At 53.4% G+C, this 26816-nt stretch overlaps 2 protein-coding genes across 3 annotated transcripts; both read right to left on the bottom strand.

Annotated features, from left to right (window-relative positions):
• Nucleotides 1–412: 412 nt before the first annotated feature.
• Nucleotides 413–5494, bottom strand: ELF3 (E74 like ETS transcription factor 3). 2 transcript variants are annotated; one of them, XM_082703826.1, is made up of 9 exons: nucleotides 5356–5485; nucleotides 4747–4917; nucleotides 4172–4393; nucleotides 3848–3934; nucleotides 3533–3652; nucleotides 3243–3332; nucleotides 2949–3065; nucleotides 1860–2055; nucleotides 413–1220 (listed from the first exon to the last, which is right to left on the bottom strand). In XM_082703826.1, exons 2-9 carry the CDS (start codon nucleotides 4907–4909, stop codon nucleotides 1106–1108), a joined length of 1110 nt encoding a protein of 369 aa, XP_082559952.1. In that variant the 5' UTR covers nucleotides 4910–4917; nucleotides 5356–5485; the 3' UTR covers nucleotides 413–1105. The 2 variants fall into 2 exon arrangements, with proteins under 2 accessions (XP_082559952.1, XP_082559951.1); XM_082703825.1 differs by lacking the exons at nucleotides 413–1220; nucleotides 1860–2055 and adding an exon at nucleotides 2168–2345 and having other exon boundaries at nucleotides 5356–5494.
• A 3680-nt stretch (nucleotides 5495–9174) lies between these two features.
• RNPEP (arginyl aminopeptidase) lies at nucleotides 9175–26816 on the bottom strand. The gene is made up of 11 exons (XM_082702015.1): nucleotides 26289–26816; nucleotides 22266–22406; nucleotides 21805–21953; nucleotides 17431–17547; nucleotides 16527–16762; nucleotides 14409–14522; nucleotides 13415–13527; nucleotides 13143–13251; nucleotides 11694–11918; nucleotides 10768–10910; nucleotides 9175–9800 (listed from the first exon to the last, which is right to left on the bottom strand). The coding sequence occupies exons 1-11, from the start codon at nucleotides 26733–26735 to the stop codon at nucleotides 9642–9644; spliced, it is 1953 nt and encodes a 650-aa protein (XP_082558141.1). The 5' UTR covers nucleotides 26736–26816; the 3' UTR covers nucleotides 9175–9641.

The following is a 26816-nucleotide window of genomic DNA, read 5'->3' as shown; positions in this document are numbered from 1 at the left end:
CCACAAGGTTGGGTAGCTAATTCTCGACGTCTTAGAGAGCATCGGATCCAAACCCCAGCCTTACAGCACGGAAGCAGGCTGGGAGGGCTGACCTGGCCAAGGTCACAGAGCCAATGTCTGGCGGGAGCAGCAGGGCCGGCCCGGTGTCCGGCTCATGCCCTTGCTTGCACGGAGCCTGGGACACTTTCTCAGTCTCACCTTGTTTCCTTTGCTTGCCCGCCAGCCCCCGGGGCGGCTTGTCTGTGGAGCCAGCTCTCCTGTTCTAGGACACCTATCCCTACCCTGCAAGCCGGCCTCTGCCTCCCCACGCCCGAGCCGGGTAACCGGCCTGCTCTGGCCCCTTGCTCCAACCCCGCGGGCCTCATCCAATCTGGAGACCCAAATCTCAGTACGCAGGGAACGAAGACGAAGGTTAGAAAAAGTCCCAAAGACACTTTATTGGAGGGTCTCTGCCTCCATTCCCAGGAGAGAGGAGCCAGGAGCCCCATCCTGAGGGTCCCGGCATCTCCCTGCCCCTCACCGGCCCTGCCGAGGGCCTAGAACAGTCTGTTTGACCACGAACATGTGGAGAGGAGCAGGGAGGGGAATGTCTTAGAAAAAATAGATCTCTATGTACATCTGACATATTTATAGCACATAAATTAGGGAGTGCTCCGACCCCTGCCTGCGGAGTCCAAGCACTGAGGTGGAAGCCAGTCCAAGAGCCGGAGGCAGGAGGACCCTGCCCGGCCCCCTCTCTCACGGCGCCTTTGTTGCTTCCCTGGGCCTCCGGGGCTCAGTGCAGGCATCTGGAGGCGGAGGGCACCGTCTGCAGCTGCTGTCTGGGTGGGGTCTGAGGAGGCACCAGGTAAGGGGAGTGATGCTGGCCGCTGTGGTCAGCCGACAAGTCACCTCAAACCCCAGGGCTCGTTATTCCAAGAGCAGGGCGGAGAGTAGAGGCCACCAGCCCCGGATCCCAGGATGACGGCTGAACAAGGTAGCAGAACCTCAGCTTCTCTCTGTGGCCCGGCCCCAGCATGCCCGAACGGTGAGGGCCTGGTCGTCGTCCCAGGAGGGGCTGCAGGCCTCAAGTCCGTGGGTTCAGTCCCGGGTCCCGTTCGGACCCTCAGTTCCGACTCCCAGCAACTTCCTCCTCCTTCCAGCCGCTGGAGTTTTTGCCAAACTTGTAGACCAGCCGCCGGCCATCCACCCGCTCCAGGATCTCCCGTTTGTAGTAGTACCTGCGTGCGGACAGGGGTGGTCAGACGTGCCCAGGTAGGGGGCAGCCCGGACTGCTGACGCCCTCCCCCCACCCCAGCCCCATTATCCTCGCCGGGCCTGGCCCACTGGGTTCCAGCCTGAGCCTGACCCACTTCTGGCAACTTTCCTCTTCTTTCCTCCCGCCCATCACGGCACCCCAGCCTAGAAGGTGTCCACGGTCCCCGATGCCACCCGTGCTTCTGTGGCTCTTATGGCTCTGCCCTGGGGCTTGATCATGAAACCAAGTGGTTTTAGGGCTGGAAGGGACCTTGGTGATCGTTCAGGGGGACACTGAGGTCAGACAAGCAATCGAATCGATTCAAGAGAGGGAGAGCCAGGTCTCAGTGGAGGCTTTGGCTTACTACGCTCTTTTCACCACGGAGAACTTTTCTCAGGACAAGCCTTGCAGATAATGCAAAGGAATGTTGTCAGAGGGTCCCCTGTGTTTTGCCCTGCCAGCCTACTGCTCTCTCCGTGTCATCCTTCAACCCACGAAGTAGGCAGCCACTGTTCTCAGCAGATGGGACTCAAACCCGTCAGGAGTGCGGCGGTCAGAGGGGGCCGGGGGAACGCGGACAAGCTGTCCCGGCAGCCCCCGTGGGGGCCGGGCGCCCGCTCACCTCATGGCCCTGCTCAGCTTCTCGTAGGTCATGCTGCTGTTCTTCTTCTTTTGGCCCCAAAGCTGGGCCACCGCCTCCGACCGCAGGAACTTGAAGACGCCCTCTTGCCGGTTCTCCCACTTCATGAGGCCTTCATTGAGCTCCGGGTGGATGAGGATGTCCCGGATAAACTCCCACAGGTGGGTGCCTCTGGGGGCTGCAAGGCCGGAGACTTCGGTCAGAGACCAGGGTGGCCGCTCTCTCCTCCGAAGGTGGCGGGGCCCCCGCGGGGCCTAGCACGCGGCCCATGCACAGGTGGCCGCGCCACACCAGGGCTGCTCGCCTCCCGCCTCCCACACTAGACGGGGACTGCCCCTCACACAGCACAGCTGTTTTATGCTCAAATATTGATCCTGTGTCTGGCTGGACTGGACAGTGACTGAGACACACGACTGCCTGAAGGAGCCCATGGTTCGGTGGGTGCCACCCGTGAGAAAGCAGACACGCCTACAGGTGGTGAGAGCTTGGCAAGTACAGACCAGGGAGCTGGCCCTGGCCTGGGGGACGAGGGGACAGCTTTCTGGAAAAAAGAGCCCCCTGAAGATAAGCAGCAGCCAGGCCCAGTGTTGGGGGGAAGGGAGGCTGCTAGCACAAAACGGAGGCAAGGAGCCGCTCATGACCTGGCGGTTCCCAGTGTCTGGCTGGCGCACACTGGGGCCTGAGGCCTGCCACTGGGGCACGGTCCTCTGCCCAAGCCCCGGTGGCCCCGCAGGCCCTCCCAGCACCCACCAGCTTCCCCCTCACACCACTAAGGGTATCCCAGCAGGCAAGACAGAGCAAGTGCAGAGAGTGGGTGGGCTGGGCACCTGGGCTCTAGTCCCTCGGGCCTTCTTCCAGGGCCTCAGTTTCCCCTCATCTCCAGGACCACCCATCCAGGCTCTGCAAGGAGGTGGTGACCAGTACCACACAGCCTCAGGCCCCATGTGCAGCTGTGATGGCGGGAGGGAGAAGCAGTGTGGACAGCCAGCGAACACAGGAGGAGAAAGCATCAGCGGCACCCCCAGGAACCCGCCAGGCCTCAGAGTAAAGGGGGTGACCCCAGGAGCTCACCATGTTTGCTCTTCTTGCCCTCCAGACACTCCCGAGACTCTTTGCTCAGCTTTCGGGGCCGACCCCGTTTCCGCTTCCCATGCTTAGGGTCCCCTTTCTTATAGTCGGGAAAGCCATCTAAAACAGGGGAGGGGCAAGGTCAGGAAGGGAAGGAATGGGGCAGGGGGGACTCAAGGGGGCAGCTCCTACCCAGGAGGAAAACCTTGCAGGGGAGCAGGGATGAGGGGAAGGACCAGCGCCATGGACACTGCCCACTGGGACACCCCACGGGACCAGGAGGCTCCCTGCACTCACCCCTAGAGAAGAGTTTGCTGTCACTGGAATCCAGGTCCACGTCACTTCCACCGGAGTCTGAGGAGTGGGGGCTCTGGGAAGTACCGGTCCCTAGGGGAGGTGGGGTCCGAGTGAGTCCCCCTGCCAACCCACACCTTCTGGGGAATCGGCTGCTGGGGGTCTCAGGACACACTACCCAGCCTGCTCCTGTTCCTCCCAGAAAGCCTGGGCCCTCCTGCAGGGAACCAAGAGCTGCGGGGCATTTGGGGGGGGGGGGGGAGGTAGGCTGTGGTCCAGACAAGGGAGCTCACCTGCGGTGGAAACATCAGAGCTGCCGGGGGAGGGGGCTCGGGGACCGTAGCTGCCCGGGAAGTAGGGGCTGGCCTGCCGGCACTCCTCCAGCATCTCCTGGCTGAAGGGGCTTCCCTGGTCTGGGAAGAGGAGGTAAGGGTTCAGACAGGGCTCAGAGGAACAGGCAGGGGCACTAGGCTCCCCAGAGGGCCAGTGACCTGCTGTTTTTCCAGTTGGGGGAAAGTCTGGAGAGAGAGGGTCAGCTCTAGTGCTCTGGGGAGAGGCAGAGATGGGATAGGACAAGCTAGGGAATGATGGAGGAAATGAATTCTCACCAAAAGGGCCGAGGGGCTCCTGGAAGGCCGTACTGTCCTTCTCCAGCAGCTCAATGATCCAGCTGAGTTCATCAGGAAAGCTGGAAGCTGATAAGGAAGCGAGGAGGGGTCAGAACCCTGGCAGGCGTCCCACTGCCCCCTCCCCTCAGGACTTCTTTCTCTGTCTGTGCTCACTGGCCTGGGGCTCCAGGTCTTTCCCACAGCCATGTGGCCTCGCCGGGAGTGTGGGCCGGTTCCTAGGCCAGCCACCCTAACTGAGCGGGAGACAGGCAGGAGGCAGGCCTCCCCCTCCAAGTCCTGGGCTCCCAGGGGCGCCGGACTCACTGAGGTCCCACAGCTGGGAATAGAGTTGGTCCCCTAGAGGCCCGAAGACCAGCCGCAGCTCCTCAGGGGCACAGTTGCAGAGCGTGGCCCCGTCCATGTCACACCGCGAGAAGTCGATGGAGCTTGCGTCGTATTTGTTCTTCTCCACTTGGTAGCTAATCCAGTCCAGAACCTGGGCCTTTGACCAGAACTGGGGTTGCTTCCCCGACCAGCTGGCCTTCTCTGCAAGGGACCGCGCAAGCGTCAGTTCAGCCGGAGCCACCCGGATCCTCACTGCCCATCTGGGCTTCCATGTACATCCCATCTGCCCCCACCGGCCCAAGTCTCGGCAACCCTGCCCAGCAGGGTGGGGGCAGGGGCGGCAGTCACAGCGCCCTTGCCCAGCACCTCACCATCGCTCGCTGCCCCTCAGCCTCAGTACCTCAGCCTCTTACAAGTGACCCCAGCCCCTAGTGCTGGAATTTGCTGGGGAGGGGGGACCCTCGTCCCTGCCTGACTTCCCCACTTATCTAACAGGCAGGAAGAGGGCTGTCTTTCCCTTCCCCAAACACCCCGTCCCACCTGCCGAGACCCACCTGTGCCCTCCAGCGGCATCTGGGGGTTGCCCAGGGTCAGCACCAGGTCATCAGCCCCAAAGGTGGCAGCAGGGGGGACAGAAGCCAGAGCGGGGTCCTCTGCGCTGTACATAGTACTGAAGTAGTTGCTGAAGACGTTGCTAATCTCACAGGCTGCAGCCATGAGGCTACCTGGGGACGGAGGCCAAGGGTGGTGAGGGCCAGGGTCCTCCCCTCACCCTCCAGCTCTTCTGTTCCAGCCAAACCTGGGCCAGGAAGAGCCTCAAGGGGTGGGGGCGGGGCGCATGGTGAAGGTCAATATCTCTTCGGATACCCCCTTCTTCATGAAGGGCTCCAAGACCGCAGAGCCTGCTGTGGGCACCAGGCCTCCTGCTGGGCCCCCTCCTCAGTACCCCCCATCCCTGACCCTTTGAGTCAGACTGGAAGAGTTAGGGCCACTCTGTCCCTCCCTGACACCGTGCCTCTGCGACCTTCAGGGCACTCCCACCGCCCGACACTCCTGCCCCACAGGCAGAGCTGCAGCGGGTGGGTTGAGAGCTATGCGTCCACTCGACCCCTCTCCGGCTTCCCAGGGCCCAGGCTGGGCAGTACGACAGGTGGTGGTCCTACCTGAGGGGCGGAGTGTGGGTGTGGCAGCAGGCAGGACTAAGGGACAGCAGGCAGGCGAGAATCCAGGAGGCAAAGAGCTGCGCCAGGTAGCCAGCTCCGAGGAGTCTAGCCCGCACTCCCCTCCCGCCCTAAATAGAGGCCTGTGGGAGCTCCTCCCCGAGCCCAGGCCTTTATAGCGCGCCTGGCGGTAACCGGAGCTGGTGGCTCATTGGACAGAGGGGATTTCCTGGCCTTTACACTGGGCTTCTGGCCCCAGGTGATTTGCATATTTTGTGCCACTTGGCCCGGATCCTGGCAGGCGGTGCTGGGAAATCAGGCCCGGCTGGTTTAATGATTGTCAGAGTCTGTCATCCCGCACCCTCTGGGGTTGGGCACAGGGCACTGGCCTGGGCGGGTGGCAGGAGTCGTGGGGGTAGGCATCTGTACTTTCGGCCACCCTCTGGTGCAGGAAATTCCTCAGGGGGGCCAGGCCGGGGATGGGCTGGAAGGGGGAAGGGAATGGGGTAGAAGCAGGGAGGAGGACTGCTAATCCCCAAAAAGGTCTGAGGACAAGGGGGCCTAGCAGGGAGAGCAGAGAGTGGGGTTGAGGGAATTTTCCTACATGCCCGATTCCTGCTGGAAGGATCTCCAGACACTAGGCAATATTCATGGGCTTATACAGTCTAGCCTCGGGGCCCTGGTGTCCCCATTGTCCCCAGTGTCCTCTGTAGCCTGCTTGCTGGCATCTACTCGGTGGTAGTCTTGACACGCTTTGCCTGCCCGGACCCCATGCAACCTGCAGCCGGAGAGACCTGGCTCTTCCTCTGCCCTAGCCGGAGCCCTGGGACCCTGGGGGCGGCTGCAGGTGCTGGGATCCACACAGCGGGGTTTGTCTCCCCTAGTTTCCCCGCCCTCGGCCTAGTTGACCTGTACCTGTCTGCTACCCTCTAGTGGCCAGAAGCCCGACTCAAACTGGGTCCTGGCATTCCACGTAGAAAATGGAACACTCAGTGTTCCCCAGGCACATGTAACACAGTCTCCAAAACAAAACATGTAAAGAATGTGTGATTGTCCCCATTTTATTTTATTTTATTTTTTAAAAGATTTTATTTACTTATTTGACACAGTGAGAGAGAGATCCCAAGTAGGCAGAGAGGCAGGCAGAGAGAGGGGGAAGCAGGCTCCCTGCTGAGCAGAGAGCCCGATGTGGGACTCGATCCCAGGACCCTGGAATCATGACCTGAGCCGAAGGCAGAGGCTTTAACCCACTGAGCCACCCAGGTGCCCCGATTGTCCCCATTTTAAAACTGAGAACATCCTAGTTCAGGTTGGGGTGGGGAGGGGGTGGTGACATGACTTGCCCAGGCCACCGGAGCTGGTTAAGTGGCTAAGTGGCGGGGCTGGTGCTCTTTCCTGATAGCAGGCGTGTCCTGGCTTCAGGGTCCTCCCGCTCAGCCACTCAGCCAGCCCCTTGCCCTCCCCTTGGGCCCAGTGAGTCCTTTGTGTGTGAGCACAGATCCCACTGGAGACAGGCAGCCGAGGACGGGGAAAAGGAGGCAGGAGACCCGTGTTCAGGTGACTCCCCAGCTACGTGATTCTGCTTTTTTACCCGTAGGTAAAAACAAGGTTGTTTGGACCTAATATCCCTAAGGTCTCTTCCAGATCTAGTTTTTTATGCATCTAAGATGTAGGATCTGAGTGTCTCCTTCCACATCTCCTTTGTTAATGCCACAACCCTGGGTGGTTCGTGGCCAGGCTTAGCCTTGGTGGGTGAAATGGCTCCAAACCAAACAAAACAAAATGACTCCCCCTCCAGAGCTGCCCCTTCTTTATCCTCTAGAGCCAGACGACCATCTCCCGGAACCTTCTCTTTGTCCCTGAAAGTGCTGGGCACCTAAGAGAGGGACTCAGGGTCAGGGCCCCCTCCACTGGGCCAGGGGTGGCCGAAGAGCCTGGGGCTCTGGCGGTAGGATTTTCCCCAGCCCTTCAGGGGGCCTCCCCCAAGGAGCCTGAGGCGGGCACACCCTCCACCCAGTCACTCACCCTGGAATGTGGGAGAACCGGCTTCTAGCCCCAGGACGGCTCACATGCTCCCCTGCCCTGGGGGACACCTGGCTCAGGCTCCAGAGGGTGGGATGAGAAGGATGTTTGCCTTCACCGGGCTTCACCAAAGAAATGGGGCTGAGATAAGGAATCCCTATATGCTAGCACCTTATCTCTAAATATTAAGGTCTTCAATAGCCCAATAATGGGCGATTTTATGGAGGGTAAGCGGGAAAGATGTCAGTCTGAGGTCAGTGCCTTGGAGGTGGAGTGGGGAGTTCTAGGACAGTGGTAGAGGAGCTGTGGAGTAAGTGTTCCCAATACCCTGCCAATGGCAGGAAGAGCCCGTTGGCCCTCCCCATGAAGCTTGCCCAGACAATGGCGCAGCCTCATCCCTGGGATATGGGATGGCAAGAGCACGGTCTCCCAACCCTATACAGGGACAGGCACACCCAGCAGGACTGTTGGGTGGCAAAGGTGGTGAGCAGGGCAGGCACCACAACTGCAGATACCCAGGCTGTGCACGGTGAGAGGTCCCGAAGTTAGTGGGCTCCGAGAGCAGCGGCCAGAGGAAGAGCTTCCATGGTGACCCTGCGCCATCACCATGACTATTATGACACAGGTTTTCGTGCAAACAAGGCAAGACAGCCCCTGGTGTCAGAGCTGATAAGCCAGACACCGAGTTGGGGAGTCGGTGAGGCATCTGGGTAGCCCCAAAATCAGCCTTGCATATAGCATATTGACAAAAACATCCCTGAAAGATCTATGGAGACAGTCTGCCATCAAATTGCAAGATGAGATCCTACAACCCTGGGCCTCCGAATCCCTCTCCTCAGACCCCAAGTTCCCTCGCTGCTAGTGAAGCTCCTGGCGTGGCAGGGGACGGAGGCCCTCACCAGCCTGCCACCCGCTCACGGCCGTTCCCTAACTCTTGCTGAGTAAGAGCGAGAACAGATCTATGGAAGCCCCGGTGCGGGGAAGGCAGGAGGCCTGAATGCATAACCTCAAAGCCAAGGACATGGCCACACATGGAGACTTAGTCGGGAGTGCCTTGTACTGAAGAAAGGCAACTTAAATATATTGAAATATCTCTTGGTGACCCTTCCCTCAAATCCAAGCTGCTAACTGCTGAGATTCCCATGCTGAAACCAGGAAATCAGAACGCAGTGCCAAGTTCTAAACCCACTCTATTCCTTATCCAGGATCAAAAGTAGGTGGGAGGGGGTGGGATTATGGACATTGGGGAGGGTATGTGATTTGGTGAGTGCTGTGAAGTGTGTAAACCTGGTGATTCACAGACCTGTACCCCTGGGGATAAAAATATATGTTTATAAAAAATAAAAAAAATAAAAACATCAAAAAAAAAAATTCCAAAAAGTACTCTAAAACAAAACAAAACAAACAAACAAAAAAAAAGTAGGTGGGGCCCAGTGGAGGATGGTGAGAAGGGCAGAGAAAAAAAACATTAAAGTACACGTTTTTAAAGCAATGGAACACGTGAAGAGGAATGGCACTACAGGCAGGGAACGTAGCTGCCTTCACAGAACACTGGAATGAGGTTCATTTGCTATAGGTGGGCTTCGACAATGCTGCCCTGTATTTTCCCATTTGCAGGTGTGGGACCCCCATCTCCTATGTCTGGGAGTTCCCTGCAGGCAGAGAAGCACTGTCAACCTCCGGGGCATCTCCCCCCCAGCCCCCCGCCCCCTTGTAACCTTCTTAGAACACCTGTCCGCACAGAGGACACTTGTGGAAGTGGAAATTTCATGGCCACTCAGGTCGTAACTCCAACTTAAATACTTTTCACTTAAAAATATTTATTAAAATAAAGATTAAACCTGAAAAACATGAGTTACCAGAATACAGCCCTTTGCATAGTACTTCAAGAATCAGAAATGGGGATGAGAGGGGAGGGGAGGGGAAGGAAGAGTAGGAGAGAGTAGGGGAGGGAAGGGGAGGGAAGAGATAAGAAAATCCTCTCTGCTCTTCCCAGACAACTGGGAGGAGGGAGAAGACTGTTCGCCTCCACCAAAGCCGGCAGCCTATACTGAGAGAGCTGTGGAAGGTTCTCTGGTCTCGGGACTTACTGATCCAGAGAAGTTTCCACCAGAGCAGAGGCCCAAGAGTCACAGACACCATGCCCTGAGAACAGATTTTCCGAAGGGTGTGTAAACTTCAGGAATTTGATTGGAGAACTGGAATTTGGGAACAGTATTCTGAAAGCCTGAAAAGTCAGAAGAGGCAGAAGCCATGCCCAGGAGCCTCTAACTGCCCTTGGGCGCCACGATCTGCTGGACGTAGTTGACAACATTGCTGTGGAGCTGGGGGGCAGTGGCCGCGAAGGTCTCCTTGGCAAGGGTCTGGGCTACCTTGCTGCCAGCCATCATCGCGTGGTACAGCGGAAGAGTGTACTTCTGCTTCCCCTACAAGAGACACACATACCCGCGGCCTGAGCGGCCTGCTCAGTGAGTCGGCACAGCCCCAAACCCAGGGTCGCCCTAACAGCCGGCCTGCTCAGGAGCCGGCTATCAGGGCTGGAACGAGGAGGGCCCCAGACAGGCGTGCTCTTGCTCTGGTACCTTCTTTGGGGCCAAAGATCCCTGCAGGTAGATCTTGGTATCCACTCCAATCCATGCTAGCACAGGGCAGGGGTGTCTACACTTTTTTTTTTTTTTTTAAAGTAGGCTTCTTAGCGTGGAGCCCAGCACAGGGCCTAAACTCACGACCAAGATCAAGGCCTGAGCTGACAGCACATTAAAACAGAGGGCCGCGTAAGGCCCAACCGCAGGCAAGCACCGGAAAACCCACAAGTCAAATTTGCACCAGTGTGAGAATGCCATGTCACAAAGCTCCTCAAGTCCAGAGACTTGGAGAAGACTGAGGAGGGCTCGGAACTCCTCCAGACGGGAACGCAGCTCCCAGCGCCAATAGAGGGGGGCATCTGAGTGCTGCTTTAGGAGCAGCCCTGTCCTGCCCCAGGCTCGGAGGCACTCCGGCCCTTCCCCAGCAGGACCACTGCTGGCCTCGGAGCCCTCCCGGGTGGTGGGCTTCCCCAGGAAGCAGGCATCTATGCTCTTACCCTCCACTCACCTCTCTTGTCCTTGGGCCCCTCTCCCCAAGACCAGCCCTCAAGTCCCGCTTTACCCTTCTTTCCAGTGTGGGGTTAGCTCTGACCAGCTTGGGGCCTTCAGGTCTCACCAGGTCATCCGTAAAATGCTTCCAACCCTGGAGGCTTCTCACTGCCATGGCAATGCCTTCCCTGGCCACACTCAGGAATACGACTGCTGAGTGGGGTCCTCTCCCTTCCCCTCCGCCCATAGGACTATGCCTTATAGGCGGGGCGGCCCACTGTGTGAGCCTGAAGGGGTCGAGGAGCTGGGGGTTCCCTACCTGGCTCTGCAGGAATTCCTTCACCTTCCAGAAATCTTCCTGGTAGTCATTCTTAAGGACGATGTGGCCCCAGCGTAGCCGGAGCTCTGCATTCTGGGAGTTTGAGATCTTTGGGTATGTCTCTCCAAGTTTTTTCACATTCCCTGAAAAAAGAAAATGGGTTTTTAAAGGCTGTGTCATCAGAGCCCCAAGCGTGTGGCTACAGGCCTACAGGCCCTCCCGAAAGCCCCCGTGATGACATCAGGGAGGTTCCTGACACCCCACTTGACACTCTTCCTGCTCACCTTATGCTCGGGAAGGGAACCACTGCCTGACCCGCAAGTTTACCTTCATGTCTAAGGCTCTTCCACACAACTTGCCTGAATGTGATTACAGACCTTCTGTCGTCATCCCACTTACCTTCCAGGTTATCTCCCTAAAACACGCTGTGACCCCGTTTTCTCCCATCACCGTCCAGCTGCTGAGAATTATCTGGACTCTCACTTTTTCTCTTTCCAGCACCCCTGGAGGAAGGTTATTTCTGGCTGAGCAGCCACACAGCAGTAGTGGTTGAGACCGTCCAGATCCCAAGCCCGCCATCCACTAGCTCTGGGACCTATTTCATCTCCTGTTACCTGCAGGGTCACCGTCACAGCCCCCAGGCATGAGCGGTTAGGAGGACTCAAGACTTCAGAATCACGTGCAGAGCCGGAGGGCGCAGTGAGCATTGGGCTGCGGGATTCCCTTCCCCCCACCCGTGTGTGGGACTCCCAGCAGCCGTCGAGGTGCTCCCCGTGACGTGCTTGTGACCACCTGCCAACACCCGGCAGTCGCCTGGGAGTGAGCATTGCAATGGCTTCCTCTGGGTCTCCCTCTCGCCCCTGATATCAAGCTCTGTACACACGGAACCTTGATCTGCTGCGTTCATTTGCCCCACTTTTTCTTACCAGGGGGGAGAGGGGATTTCTGGAGGATCTTATCGAGGAAATAGACCAGCTGGTATGTCTTCCAGGTGGAAATGGCCACAGCTTCAATGGCCTTCATGTCCAGCTCCTCGGTCTCCCACAGCTGGGCCAGCTCTTCAGCGGGCTTCATAAGTGAGTCGCCAGGGGAAAGGTCAGGGAGGTAGGGGGGCCAGCCCGGGACATTCAACCACCGATCAAACTCAAAACCTGTTTGGTGGAAGGAGAGAGGGGGCCATCGGAATTCTCCGGCAGCGTCAAGGTCAACTTGGCTCCAGCAACACCCATACCTCAAGGTCCTGTCTGCCTCTCTTGATCCCAAGCTGCTTCTCTGATTTTAACATCCCTTTCCCACACGACGACCTGCTCCAGGCAGGTCCCACTTCCACGGAGGCCCACAGACTGTTAACAGTCAGAGTGGACAGCCCGGCCCCTTTTCCTACTGTGACAGTAGTTCGCAGTCCAAATTAACACTGTGCTGCCAGAACCAAGTGGATAAAGGCTTTCCTAGTCAAGTTCAGTCAAGTTCACGTTCTCCTTCAGATGAGCAGAACAGCGTGGTGCCGAGGCTCCTGGGCCCTGGGACTGGGCTACCTAGGCTCCTATCCCAGCCCTGCCATTAACTAGCTAGGAGGCCACTGGCACATTACTTCGCCTGTCTGCGCCTCCCTTTTATCTGTAAAATGATAAAAGGCAGGGTGAGAGGCCCTGCATTTGTTGGCAGTGGTAGGGATTAAATAAGCAAATACACAGGGTGAGTTTAGCAGGCTGCCTGGTGCGAAGGGAGCACTCAGTAATTATTAACTTTCATCAGCCAGGGAGTCTCATGACCTTGAAGTGGGAGCCTCCAAGCAGAGAGTAGGTGCTCCAGGCCTGACCAGCCCCGGCTGTCAGGGGAAGTGACTTTCCCAGACCAACCGTGGCCTGACTCAGAGTGCCCAGCACGGATCGGGTGCCTCCAGCAGGCAGCCTCGTCCACGACAGGCCACTGTCGACTCTTAGGGAGCAGGGCCTCCCAAGCTGAAATCAGGGCAGCCACGGGGCTTCTCGGGCACTCTGAAGGCCACAGAGGCAACTCCACGCTTGCAAGCTGGGGCGGCTGCTGGTCCTGCGGCCCTGGGTCATAGCTGGGGCGGCTGCAGCTCCCGGGGCAGAGGTGGGGGTTTGGTCGTGTGTGTGTAGGTTTGAGAAAAATGGGGACAGAGAGGAGACACCGAGGGGAGAACAGTGGAGAAAAGGAGGCTGGGAGGAGCGGAGAGAAATCATTCTTGTGGAACAAGGCCTGGGACCCTGAGCGGGTCTGGGCCCCTAGCTGCCACTTAATGGAGGACTCAGATTTCAGGTTTCCGGCCCCGATCTTCGTCTTCCTGGATGGAAATTAGACAGAATTCTCTACTATCTCCTAGTACCCTGTAGGCCAGCTCCTCTGCTCACCTGGAATGGACTCCACTCTCTTTTTCTTCAGCTCAGGGAAGTATTCCAAGTAGAATTCTAGAAAGTCCTCAGCTACGATACTTTGGAATTTGAATTCATTAACATAGGCCTGCAGGGAGGGAGGTACTTTTCAGTCATTCTGGATCCTATGGGGAGAACAGTCCCTCTGTGCCTCGGGTTCTCCTCCAACCCCCTGCCTCTACCCCTGTACTCTGGCCCGGCTGGCTTCTCTGCGCCGCCTCCTTCCCCCCTCATCTCTGAGTTGACTATACCTTGAGAAAACTGTCAAACTGATCCTGATCACCCACCAAGTGGGCCAGGTATGAGACAAAGCAGAAGCCTTTCTCGTAGGGAGTCTCATTATAGGTATCATCCGGGTCGACACCTACAGAGAAAGCAGACACTTGTAACTTGTCACCGTCATTGTTCCTCTCCAGCTCCAGATTCTACAAGTAATTATGGAAGAGATCAGACTTCAGCTTCCTTGGGTTTGGCAAAGGCCAGGAAAGTCTCCAGATCGACCATGGCCTCTCTCAAGCGACTTCAAAGTTGATCTTAAAGGGTCATTAACTATGGACCTAATAAGAGGACAAAGAACCAGCCTTCCAGGGGAACTGGCAAGTTTCCTTATTCCTGGGGTTGCTTTGCTCCAGTGGGTTCCATGGACTCTTAGGACTGAGCACAGGGCTTGGTGCCTCTTCCAGGCCAGTCGGTCACCACCTACACTCAAGCGCCCCTCCCAGAACAACTGGTTGTTTCTACGAATGTTCTAGACCAAAATAAACTAATGACCAGGCTACAAGAAGTTCATTTTCATGGTCATTGGCATCAAGGAACATAAGTTTAAATCACACAGACAGGTTTTAGATTAGTCATACGTGGAACTAAAGACAAATGTCAGAAAATAAAAACACATGACCTTGGACAAGTCATTTGACTTATTGGGCGCTCACTCACGTCTTCTGTAAAATAAGGCTAATGCTCGAGCTACACGACTACAGTTCTCACTTGATAGAAAAATCACGGCAAAGAGTCCTGGAAAACGACAGGGGCCGGTACATGAAACTGGAAGGAACTCCTATCAGACTGGAATGGCTTCAGTTGAGTCTGCCTAGAGGTCAGGGAATGGCTAAAAGGGCTCTGGAGGTCTCCTCCTTCCCAAGGAGAGTACTCAGGGAGTACACTGATTAACTTGAAGCTCAAATAACTTGGGGCTCCAAGCTCAGTGCTGGGAAGTGGGTATTAAGAGAGAGGAGTTTCCCGGACCTGGTTCGATCTTCACGCGGAGCTTGTTGAGTGGGTTCTCCTCGCCAGTGATGTCCATGTGCTGCCGAAGCAGAGCCCGCCCAGTTGCAGCTTCCAAGCAGGTATAAGCAGAGCCTGGGGCAAAAAGAATCCTTGGGCCTCAACTCAAGAACACCACCCCCAAGAATAATTTCCAGACAAAAGAAGGTGTGCTGCCCCCTTGTGGCCACAAGAACCAGGACAGATAACTGAAGATTCATATCCTCACCCCCCTGGGGATGCCAGGGCAACCTGGCCACAGAGAACCTGACTCAGCCCCTAGCTTCTGGTTGCTCTGGACTACAAATGACTCACTTTGCTCTGGCTGTCGGTCTAGCCCAGACATGATGAGGGAATCTCACCTTTTCCCATGACTGTTATCTTTCCCTATCTGTATATTTTTATTTTTAGAGATAGTAATTTGATCTATAAAAGCAAACTATTTTTCATTTGATCATTCCAGTCAGACAAGAGAAACTGTCACCCCAAATTTTTCTAGTGGTCTCTACATCTCATTCTGGCTCTAAAAATGACAGAGGGCATGGTGGAAGGAAGGGGACCAGGTTTTGAACCAGCCACCTCTGCCGCTCATAGGGAGTTCTGCCTCTGGGTGAGGTACTCAATCTCTCTCAGCCTCAACTTCTTCATCTGCACAGTGGGCTGACAACATCTGCTTCGAGGATTCTTAGTGCCTGGGTAAGATATTCACAAACGGTCTCTTGTTCCATATACTCTGGATGAAAGCGTCCATTTGTACCAACTTTCTGGGAGGCAATGGACAATGTGTGCTAAAAAGCCTTTAAAATGTTCAGATCCAGAAATTACATTTCTAGGAATTCATCTTCCCTAACATTGTCTTAGATATGCATGAACATTTATATGTAAAAATATTTGTCAAAACATTCTCTGATTAGAAAACTGAAACTAACGGGGGCGCCTGAGTGGCTCAGTGGGTTAAGCATCCGACTCCTGATTCCGGATCAGGTCATGATCTCAGGGTCATGAGATGGAGCCCCCTGTTGGGCTCCACGCTGAGCATCGAGCAGGGAGTCTGCTTGAGATTCTCTCTCCCTCTCCCTTAGCCCCTTCCCCTGCTCACACATTCTCTCTCTAAAAAAAAAAGTAAAGAAAAACTAAAGATAACCTAACAACTAGAAACTGAATACGTTAAGAAACATCCATACTATGCAGCTATAGAAGAAAATTTAATGACTTGGGAAAATGTTCATTAACTTCATTAAGTTTTTTTAAAAAAATGCAGCTGGAAAGTTTGAGGATTCACACACACATAGGAAAATGTCGGAAAAGACAGACATCGATGATCTCTGAACAGTGAGATTGTGGATAAACCTACTGTGTGTTCTTTCTCAGAGAGATCAAAATAGATTTTCATGTGAGAAATAATAAAAATAATACGTTATATTTTTAAAGACCTGATATATAGCAGGTTTTCAATGACACAATGTTGAGAAAATATTTTAAAAGCACACCTGGGCTCCATGTTGGGTTCTGTCCCTACCTGCTAAGTGGCTTGGGCAAATTTCTTGTGCTTTTTGAGTCACGGTGAACTCATACATAAAATGGAAATCCTATCTGTTTCATAGGGCTACTGAGAAATTGTTAAACGAGGTATTTTTAATAAGGTGCCTGTACAAAGCTGGTAGGTAGGTGTTCAAGAGAAGGTAATGATTATGATTACAAATGATCTTATGATTCATTTGTAAAATTAACTAGCCATGTGGGTGAATGACCCTGGGCAGCTCTCCCCAAGGGGCTGCCTGGCTGAGCATCGAGTGAGGTTTCAGCTTAGCTGAGGGGTCCTTTCACTGTCGGACCCCCTATCGGTTCATGCCACCAATACGCAGTTTCTGGGACACCCCCCCGCCACTCACCACCAACGACTCAGTGCCACGTCACTCCATGGGGCTCATCCATTCAGAAGGGACTCTTGTCTAGAGTCGGTCCTTGCTGGCCTCTCACCAGAGCTTTCTGCACCACTGCCCCATCCTTCATGCCCACCTGTGTCCCACACAGCCTCACAGATGAAAGAATGGGGCGCGGGGTCCCTAGGAGAAGGCCGGCACCGGAGAGCTGGCTTACCAAAGAGGACAGTGGAGATCCTCCTCTGGGCATACATGGTGAAACCTTCATTGAGCCAGAATTCACCCCAGTTGGCATTAGTGACCAGGTTCCCGAACCAACTGTGGGAGATCTCGTGGATGATGACGTCGGCCAAGGAGCGGTCCCCTGCCAGCAGGCAGGGGGTGACAAAGGTCAGACAAGGGTTCTCCATTCCTCCAAATGGAAAGGATGGTGGCATGAAGAGCAGATCATACCTGCCAAGAGAGCAGGAGGTCACAGACAAGTCTCGGCTCCCCAGGGCAGAGACCCTGCCTCACTTCCTTAGGCAGGGCCCTCAGCCCTGAGAGACACAGCCACTGAAGAGGTGGCACCCAACCCTGGGCCCAGTGCTGAAATGACACTCAGCCTTCTCTATCTTTCAGGTCGCTGGGACCTCCTTTTCGCCAGGTTTTGCTCTCTTGGAGGTGGCTCTCGGAAAGCTGCTCCCTGTTCTCCTTCCAAGCAGGGTATGGCCGTATCATCAGTTCTGTCACGGTTAGCTCACTGACGGCTCGCTTGGGGTCGCCAAGATCTAACAGAGCCTTTGATCTGGGGAGGCTAACATGGGAGTGTGTGGCTGCCTCCAGCAATCAGGAAAGGTAAGTCACAAAGGTCCCCGACAGCATTTCCCCATCTCCACACTCAGCAGGTAGAAGGCCCATTTTTAGCACTTCAAGAACCTTCTCTCAGGGTCCCCTCCTCAGCAACAATGAAGGAGGCCTGGCTTCGCCCTTCCTCTTCCCCTTCCTCCTCTCCTCTACTTCTGGGATTGGGGAACTTGGCTCTAGGAGACAGAGGAGGAGAAGCAACACCAGAAGGAAGAAGAGGAGGAAACCAGGGACTCAGTTTAGCCAAAGACATTGGAGTCAATGTGATACCACACCTTCCCCAAACGTAGGGTCCGAAAAGTTTCTCTCCTGTGGCCAGAAATTCTTCTATCACCCCGTTGTACTCCTCCTTGGCAGCGTCGATCAGGCAGGGCTCGGCCCACACGCGGCTCCTAAAGGCAAGAGCACAGAAAAAGCAGGCTGGTGTTTGGAGACCTATCATGGAGACTCGAGCCCAAAAGCACCTGGAGAAATGTGGCGGTCTCATATTTGAGCCACATGAATGTGACAGCGTGGCCAGCCACAGAGACAGGAGGTGCAAGGTCAGGTCGCCTACGCGGGTCCGAGGCTGCTCGCCACACCTGATGAATGAGATCCCAGCGCCGTGTCGTGGCGGAGCTGGCTCCCGTGCACAGCAGGCTCTAACTCACAGCACTGTCCTGTTCTGTCTCCAGCAATGAATGTGACCTTACAAAAGTCACTGACCTGGGCCTCAGTGTGCCCATCTGTAAAGCGGGTGGGGAAGATGAAAGAAGACAGCACGTAAGATAGCAAAGGGGATGGGGTCCAGGTGAGGAGGAGGGAAGGCTTCCTCTCTGCCCCTGTGGAAGCTCAGGAACTGTTCTAGCAGGAGAAGGAGCAGAAGCAGGGGCCTCGGAGTGGAAACTGTACACGCAGGGGAGGAACCACCAAGAGTTTGGACTACTGGCACGCTCACCGTCAGATCGGGGCTGGGGACAGGGAGGCAAGGGCGGGTACAGAGCCCTCGACACTCCAGTCACAAAGGGCCCGATACGCCATGTGACACAGCTGGCCCTTCAGAGCCATGACAGTGTTTTATTTAAGATTTTTATTTATTTATTTGACAGAGAGAGACACAGCGAAAGAGGGAACACAAGCAGAGGGGCGTGGGAGAGGGAGAAGCAGGCTTCCTGCCCACAGGGAGCCTTGATGCGGGGCTTGATCCCAGGACCCTGGGACCACAACCCGAGTCGAAGGCAGATGCCTAATGACTGAGCCACCCAGGCCCCCCATGTCAGCATTTTAAACCAATAAGTGGTGGGAGCCTGGGTGGCTCAGTGGGTTAAGCATCTGCCTTCAGCTCAGGTCATGATTCCAGTGTCCTGGGATTGAGTCTCACATTGGGCTCCTTGCTCAGCAGGGAGTCTGCTTCTCCCTCTACCCCTCCCCCCTGCTTGTGCTCTCTCTCAAATAAATAAGTAAACCACTAAGTGGTATTATCAGAGTGAGTCCTGAGAGATTAAATTACAAAAGCGAGCGCATATCCCCAAGAAGAGTACGGAGGAGAGGAGTATGGGCCCAAAACAGAGTCCTGGACAGCACCAGCACACGGGGGCTGCTGGGCAGAGCAAAGCCCACAAAGGAGACCAGAGAGGACGAGCCGAGGTCCTAGAACCAGGACAGAATTGTGTCATGGAAGCCAGAGGGTCGAGAGGCAGAAGGAAAGTGCAGAACACCAAGACAAGGATGGAGGAGAGGGCAACATGCTACACATGTTGAGGCCAGTGGCCTCTCTCACTGCGGGAGTTTCTGTGGCACAACGGGGAAGGTGCTGGATTCCCACAGGTCCAAGCAGTACATGGAGGGTGCGCAGGAGAAATGCTAGTCTTGTAAGAAACTCGGCTAAGTGGGGAAGCAGAAGGTCCTGTGCTAGGAGGGAGCGTGGAGTCAATGAGCATGTTTTCTGCTTTGTTTTTGAACTACGAGAGACAGGAACATGGTTAGGGTTGGAAGGAAAGAGCCAACGGGGGAGAAAGCTGCACATCTGAAGAAAGAGGGGTAAACAACGAGACAAAGCCCCACCAGATTTGGGGAGGGACCGAACCAATGATGGCTCAAAGGCAGAGATGTGGTTCCAACAGAAGCACGGACATCCCTCTCTGGAGTTCAGAGGGAGAAAGGGAAAGACGACAGCTGATGAAGATGACTTTCTACATAGAAAACAGGAAGCTGACATAAGTGTATCTGACGAATTAAATATTCTCAATAAAGTAGGAGACAAGATCATCTGCTTGGAGGGAGGGTCTGGTGTCTGAATAGGAAATTTGAAGGCAAAAGTCTTCCTTTAAGGAGAGGGAGCCAGGAAGATCAATGAAACGACCAGTGACCAATACTGCAGGCGACCAATACTGAAGGCGTATCTGTAGTTGAAGACAGCATTTGTTCTATTTTTCTTGAAAACCACATGAATGTCTATTTCAACTTTTTTTTTTTTAAGATTTTATTTATTTGAGAGAGAGAGCATGAGAGGGGTGAAGGGCAGAGGAAGAAGCAGGCTCGCCGATAAGCAGGGAGCCCAAAGCAGGGCTCTATCCCAGGACCCTGGGATCATGACCTGAGCCGAAGGCAGAGGCTTAACCCACTGAGCCACCCAGGCGCCCCAAGCTACTTTAGCTTGCTACAACTAGAAGGCAAAGCCTAGGCTAGATGGATGGCATCCAAGATACTTCCTCTAGCACAGAGATTTCTCTCAAAAGAAACTGGGATATTCTCAGGCAAGCTGGTATTTTATCACCAGCAGACTAGCACAGTAAAGACTGGATATGCAATGGAAAAGCCTGGGTTGGCGTTCCAGTTCTGCCAGCGACGTGACTTTGTACAGGCAATGTGACCAGAAGCCTCAGTTTGCTTATCTGCGACACGGAGACAACAGTAACCCCCTCAGTGAGGTTATGTGAGGGTTAGAAGAGATTATACATAAATCAGGACTAGAACATGCCCACTAGCTCTTGTGCCCGGGATTTTCCTCCTGTGTTAACAGGGACTGGGATTGGTGGCCAAGTTTGCCAGAAGAGCCTCTCATCTAACACAGCTTCACAAGACCCTAAGATGTTCCCTGTGAGGGGGAAGAAGACATCATCACCAGTTAAATGGATTCTATCGCATGGACTAGTATATCGTATTGTCTTTTTATTACAGAAGGCTCAGAAAAAAATCAGTATTTTCTGGTGCATTTAGAATATTTTTTTCTGGGGCGCCTGGGTGGCTCAGTGGGTTAAAGCCTCTGCCTTCGGCTCAGGTCATGATCCCAAGATCCTGGGATCTAGCCCCACATCGGGCTCTCTGCTCAGCGGGGAGCCTGCTTCCTCCTCTCTCTGCCTGCTTCTCTGCCTACTTGTGATCTCCATCTGTCAAATAAATAAATAAAATCTTTAAAAAAAAAAAAAAAAAAGAATATTTTTTCTTTCATTTCTCATTAATAGGTCACACTCTTGAGCGTCTGGGTGGCTCAATTGGTTGAGCATCTGCCTTCAGCTCAGATCATGATCCTGGGGTCCTGGGATTGAGTCCCACATCAGACTCCCTGCTTCTCCCTCTGCCCCTCCCCCTGCTCCTGATCTCTCTCTCTCTCAAATAAATAAAAAATAAATTAAATAAATAGTTCATTCTCTTACTAACAGAACCTTAGCAAGAGTAAATACTCTAAAATCACTTTCCTTTACTTATCTATTTTCCGGTCAACCGCAACAATGACGCTCCTCTGCTTCCCTACTCCCCTCTCTATCAGAAAGACTGACCTTCATGACGGAGAGGTCTTTCAGGACAGGTACCATTCTGAGTGTGTGTGCTGGAGGCAGATGCCAGTGGCATCCCATCTCTCATTCTCGATGAAGCCCAGGAATGAAGATTCATGATCTGAGCAGGGCTACTGAGGCCAGCTATGAGGTCTGATACCCGTAACCAATGCGGTCAAGGTCAGCACCGCCTCCAGGACTGGAGAGCAGGGTGGCAGCAACAGAGCCGGGCAAAGTGCCATAGCTTTACTGCCCAGCCTTTGGACATTTTACCACAGGATTACACCCTACGAGCAGATGATAAGAGAGCTGGAGAAACTGATACTCCCGGTCAAGTTTCTGTTTGCAGGAAACCTTACAAAATCCTTATTCATCTCCATTAAACTCATCTAACTTCACGGAGGTATCTCTGCCACCATCGGTTCAGGTGTATGTATCTGCGGAGGAGAAGGAACTCCCACTTTCCTCTCCAGAGGCCAACAACGAGATCAGAGTGTACATTTCTGGGAACTACGTGCTAGAGAAAATGGGGAGATTTGGTAGAAAGATTAAAAAGCAAATATAATTGCTAGAGGGGAATTCAGAACTAAAAGATCCTAACAAAGATGAGTCTTCTAGAACTGCTGCCTCAGTGCCAACCACAGGCTACGAGGTGGCCCAGGACAGGAGCTCCTGCCACTAGTAGGACTGACGACCTCATTCCAGACAGCAGGACAAGAAGCGGAGCGGGGCAGAGCGGGGACAGCCCATCCTTCCTCTGCACTCATGCCACACGCTACTGGGCTGCGAACAGGCTGTCTATTCAGAGCAGTTGCGAGAGTGTCCCAAGAACCATCCCAGCTGGGCCAGTGGTCAGTCTGTCTGACCTTGTCTGTGGGGGTCTTTGTCTCCTACCTGGGTCCAACTTCCGCCGACACCAGATCTCCGATGGCCAAAGCTATCAGATAGGAGGGAATGGGATGACACATCTCAAAGAAGAACTTATTTGGGCCTTTCTTCTCCCAAGTGTTAGCACTCATCACAGCTGTGAAGCCATCTGGAACCTGACAACAGAGGAAGCTTAGGAGATTTTTATCGGAGAGAGTGTCCTTTTGATTCGCTGGAAGAACAGCATGGCTGGCAACCTGCATGGTGCCAGCCACCACCAGGAGCCTGTCTTGGAGAACACAAAGGTTTCCAGAGACTGAACTTGTGCTAGGCTGATAGGATTTGGCAAAGATAAAATATTTGTAGATGATGGAATTTTGCAGAGGTACCACTGGATGGATGTTAACAACTGAGCAGTTGAAATGTGACGAGATAGATCTAAAATTTTCAATCCCAAGGGCAGGTTTGCTTAACTTTAATCCTCTTACCTCAACAAGAGCTGAATATGTGCATTTCACTGCAGGAGTGTCGAAGCAAGGGAAGAAGGCCCTGTTCAGCACAGCCTGACCCTGGGTGTAGACAAAAGGCTTCTTCTTTCCTGCGGTCTGCTCGGGAGACAACCAGCAAACCTAAGAGAACAGAACATTTCAAAATTGACACCCTCTATGTGAGCTCAGTCCAGCCAGAGAAAAGGAGCTGGCTAGCAGGGGAGGATGTTAGGTAATCTTTACGATCCTGCCAGCAGTTTGGTCCTAACTAGGAAGTTCTCTCCTACTGTGTATTTAATCCACCCTGGAACCCACGCCAAGGTATTGACATCCACCTCCCATAGTAGAAACACCACAAAGGCTTTATTTCTCACTGTATCCCACTGGGTATCTTAAGAATTCCAGACACGGCCTCTGACCCTGGCATCCTGTCTTCCTCCCCTGAGTCCTTCACGGTATAGTAGTTTCTCATTAAAAATCAAACAAAAACCAATTGAGCAGCAGTTGTATTTCAACTTGAGATAAGAGCCACAGAAAAGCAGAAGGAAAGTCGGAGGAGTCTCCATTCTGAACAACGTTCTCCATTCCTGAAACTTACCCTTTCAGAATAAATGTATTTTTCTATCATAGGCATTGGCTATGTTATTTAAATTTCTTTTGAAGATTTTATTCTTCAGCAATCTCTACTCCCAACATGGGGCTCAAACTTACAACCCCAAGATCAAGAGTTGCATGCTCTACCGACTGCGCCAGCCAGGCCCCCCAAACTATACATACTTCCTACATCGCTCTAACTTGAGGGAGCAGAGGCTATGTCAGCACCAAAAGCCACTTAGAATTTAGAAAAGGATTCAATAATTCTGGCAAGGTTTTAAAGGGGAAGCAAAACTTTCTGGTTTAAAGGTGAGTAGGATAGAGATGGTCAAAAAGGAAAGGAGAAGACATTCTCAAGGAGGTAGACAGCAACATGAAGAAGGGAAGAATGGGCCATCCTTGGGAACTGGAGGTATTTCAGATACAGAGGTGGGAGGCATGCCTTGGCAGGTGGACTGAAAGGCTTTGAACATGGGTATTGGAAACCTACTTTAAAGAGGCATAAGGAGGGGCGCCAGGGTGGCTCAGCGGGTTAAAGCCTCTGCCTTCGGCTCAGGTCCTGATCCCAGAGTCCTGGGATCGAGCCCCACATCAGGCTCTCTGCTTAGTGGGGAGCCTGCTTCCTCCTCTCTCACTCTCTGCCTGCCTCTCTGCCTACTTGTGATCTGTCAAATAAATAAATAAAATCTTTAAAAAAAAAAAAAAAGAGGCATAAGGACACCACGTGGAGATGTTGGGTTTTTCTTTGCTTGAGTTTCTTGTGTGTGTGTGTGTGTGTGAAAACTTAATGAGCCTCCTTCCAAAGGGTATAGTACAAAAGGAAAGGAGGAGAACGGAATACCACAGTGGAAAAACCAGCACTACTTCGGCCAGATGAGTGAGGTCATGATGAAACAGTCAGAAATCATGGTGGTACCAGGTACGCGGAATGCGATGTGAAGACAGCACTTTGCCTTTGTGACATTCCACTAAATTTTGCAGTGAACCTAAAGCTGCTGTAAAAAATAAACTTCTTAAAATTTTTTAACAACTCTAGTCTGATCATGGGGAAAAAAAATTCCAGTAGAGAGGCATCCTATACAATACTCCTCAAAACTGCCAAGGTCATCAAAAACAAGATAAGTCTGAGAAATTGTCATAGCCAAGGGGAGCCTTAGGATATATGAAAGCTAAATACACTGTAGTATTCTGGATGGGATCCTGGAACAGAAAATGATACTAAGTAAAGCCTAGGAAAAAACTGAAAACAAACAAACAAAAAACTAAGCTTCAGGGGCGCCTGGGTGGCTCAGGTCATGATCCCGAGGTCTTGGGATCAAGTCCCAGATCAGGCTTCCTGCTCAGTGGAGAGCCTGCTTCTCCCTCTGAAGCTACTCTCTTTCTCTCTCTGTCAAATATAAAAAATCCTTAAAACAAACAAACAAACAAACAAAAAACCCAACTATGAACTTTAGTTAATAATACTGTATCAGTATTGGTTCATTAATTTTAACAGATTGTATCATACTTACAAAATGCTAATAGAGCAATCTGTGTATGGAAGGGTATAGGAAAACTCCATTACTATCTGCTCACTTTTCTTGTTAATCTAAATTGTTTTTAATTTAGATTAAATTTGCAGGGGGAGGGGCAGATGGAGAGGATGAGAAAGAATCTCAAGCAGGCTCCACATCCAGCACAGAGCCCACTGCGGGCACAGGGCTCAATCTCACAACTCTGAGATCATGACCTAAGCTCAAATCAAGAGTCAGCCACTTAGCCAACTAAACCACTCAGCACCCCTAAACTGCCTTTAATCATATTATTGAAAGAAATTTAACGAGTTAACAGTAAGACTAACACACATATTCACTAGGTACTAGGCACTATATTAGGCACTTCTAAAAAGACAACTGATTTAACTTTTGTCAAGTTCATAAGTACTGGTCATTCCCTCTAGCGTACCATAATTCCTTATTCTTCATCTTCGAGGTTTTGGGGGGGTTTTGTTTATAATGACATAGAGGACATATAATGACATGAAGGAGCCTGGTAATACAAGTATTTCCACTATGTAAGAAAGAGTCTCAACTTAGGGTGGGGCTGTAATGTACAGTGAGTGATTAAGGTGAGTGTCCTCCTGCGGGATGGTGGCAATGAGAAGAAGGAATAAATGCGGGTTTCTTTAACGTAGATCTTCACAGTGCAAAGTGCGGGTGTCTGCTCTTACGTCTCTAATGAAAGCTATTTAGTACAATTTGAGGTGCCATTTTCAGTAGGCGATTTCAGAGACGGCTTGACGTTTCCAGTTCCCCTGTTCCTGCCCCAAACCAGAAGCTAGCACATAACAGAACAACCAAACGCATTTACCAATGCTATGTTATCCCCAGAGGGCACTGGGCTTTTCCTTTGCCTTGGAGGTCAATTTACATTGCTTTGGACTTTTCATTTTTTAAACAAGTTCTATCATGGGTTCCTTTATTCCCTGAATAAAGACTGAAACAGAACTGTCCTTTTGGCCAGCTCTAAGAGTGAAAGGAACTGCTAGCTAGATAAGTAAACTTTGATTGTAGGCAAGCAGTCTACCCCTGGAACTTGTAACTCACTCTGCCTGAGACATGACTTGCAACCACGGCCTCAGGACTCTTTATGAAGGAGCTCCAAACTCTTACAACTGTAGGCCACATAACCACCCATCCTTTTAGTTCCAGTATTTGTCCCACACCCCCAAAATTTAATATTTAAGAGTCGATCAATATTTAAGAACCAACCAAGAATAAGAACAGGATCAACTTACTACAAAGCCTAGAACACTCTAATTCCAGTTCTCATTTTTACTCAAAATTTTCCATTACACCGATCTAGGACTTCTCATAAGAAAACAAAATAACCCTCTGGGGTTCAGAGTTACTTCAGCCTGTGGCACCGCAAGAGCACGCGGACAAAGGGCTGAGTCGGCACTCAGAGCTACTTAACCGTCTTTGTCCACGGCTGCTAGAAAGGAAAAACGAAATAACTCATTATCAGGGACCTAGGCCCCAAAGCCCGGTGACACGTTAAATTCGATTTATAAAGAGTCGGTGATCCAGAAAGCCGCACAGGATAGGATTTCCTCTGCAGGCAGAACCGGCAGCCAGACAGGGCGGTGTGTGAGAAGAAAGCAGAACCGTTGGGGAGGCAGGAAGGGCGGAAAAGACGGAGGTGCACAGCTCGGAGGCTGGCCCGAAGCCAGAAGACGGAGATCTGGGCAGCCCGGGAGGAAGAGAGGGCGCGGGGGTGGGAGGGCGTGCACCGGAGAGCTCCGGGACCCCTCCCGGCAACGGCGGAAGAATCTTCTCTCTTTGAGGGTGGGCGTGAGTGCGGGTCGGGAGACCAGCAACAAGGGGGAAGGGCGGGCAGGAAGGGGCCGAGTGAGGCCGCGGCGGGGCAGGGACCCGGGATCGAACTCACCCCAGGTCCCTCCCCGACGCGGTAGGTGAGCAGAACCTGGAAGCGCTCGCCGGCCGGGCAGGGCTGCGGGAGGGCCACGCACAGGGCCTGGCCGTAGTGCGAGAAGGGCTGCGTGTGGAAGGGCACGGGCTCCGCGGGAGGCTCCTTCGAGCCCGGCCGCTGTCGCCGCAGCGCCGCCGCCGTCACCTCGAGGCATGGGTGCGAGTCGAGCCGCAACTCGGTGGCGCCCTCGGGCACCAGGCAGCGCAGCTCCAGGACCGCTGTGCCGCTCAAGCCCCGGCTCCCGGAGCCTGGCCCTGGAGGCCCGAACTCGGCCCGCAGGTCCAGGTGCAAGTGCAGCATCTGGAAAGCCCGGAAATTGGAGGCCGAGGCCACGTCCACCGCCTGCGCCGAGTGCAGCGGCCGCGGGGGCGCGCAGCCGTCGCTCGGAGGCCCGTCGCTCCCCATGATCCCGCAGCGCCGCGGTTGAACGACTGTGCTGGGAGCCCACCAGCTCGCGGACTGCCGCCGGGAAGCCACGCCCCGAGC

Source organism: Mustela nivalis, assembly GCF_964662115.1.
Source record: "Mustela nivalis genome assembly, chromosome: 16".
Lineage (NCBI taxonomy): Eukaryota > Metazoa > Chordata > Mammalia > Carnivora > Mustelidae > Mustela > Mustela nivalis.
The sequence above is the reverse complement of the archived record's forward strand: the minus strand, read 5'-3'. Positions and strand labels throughout refer to the sequence as shown.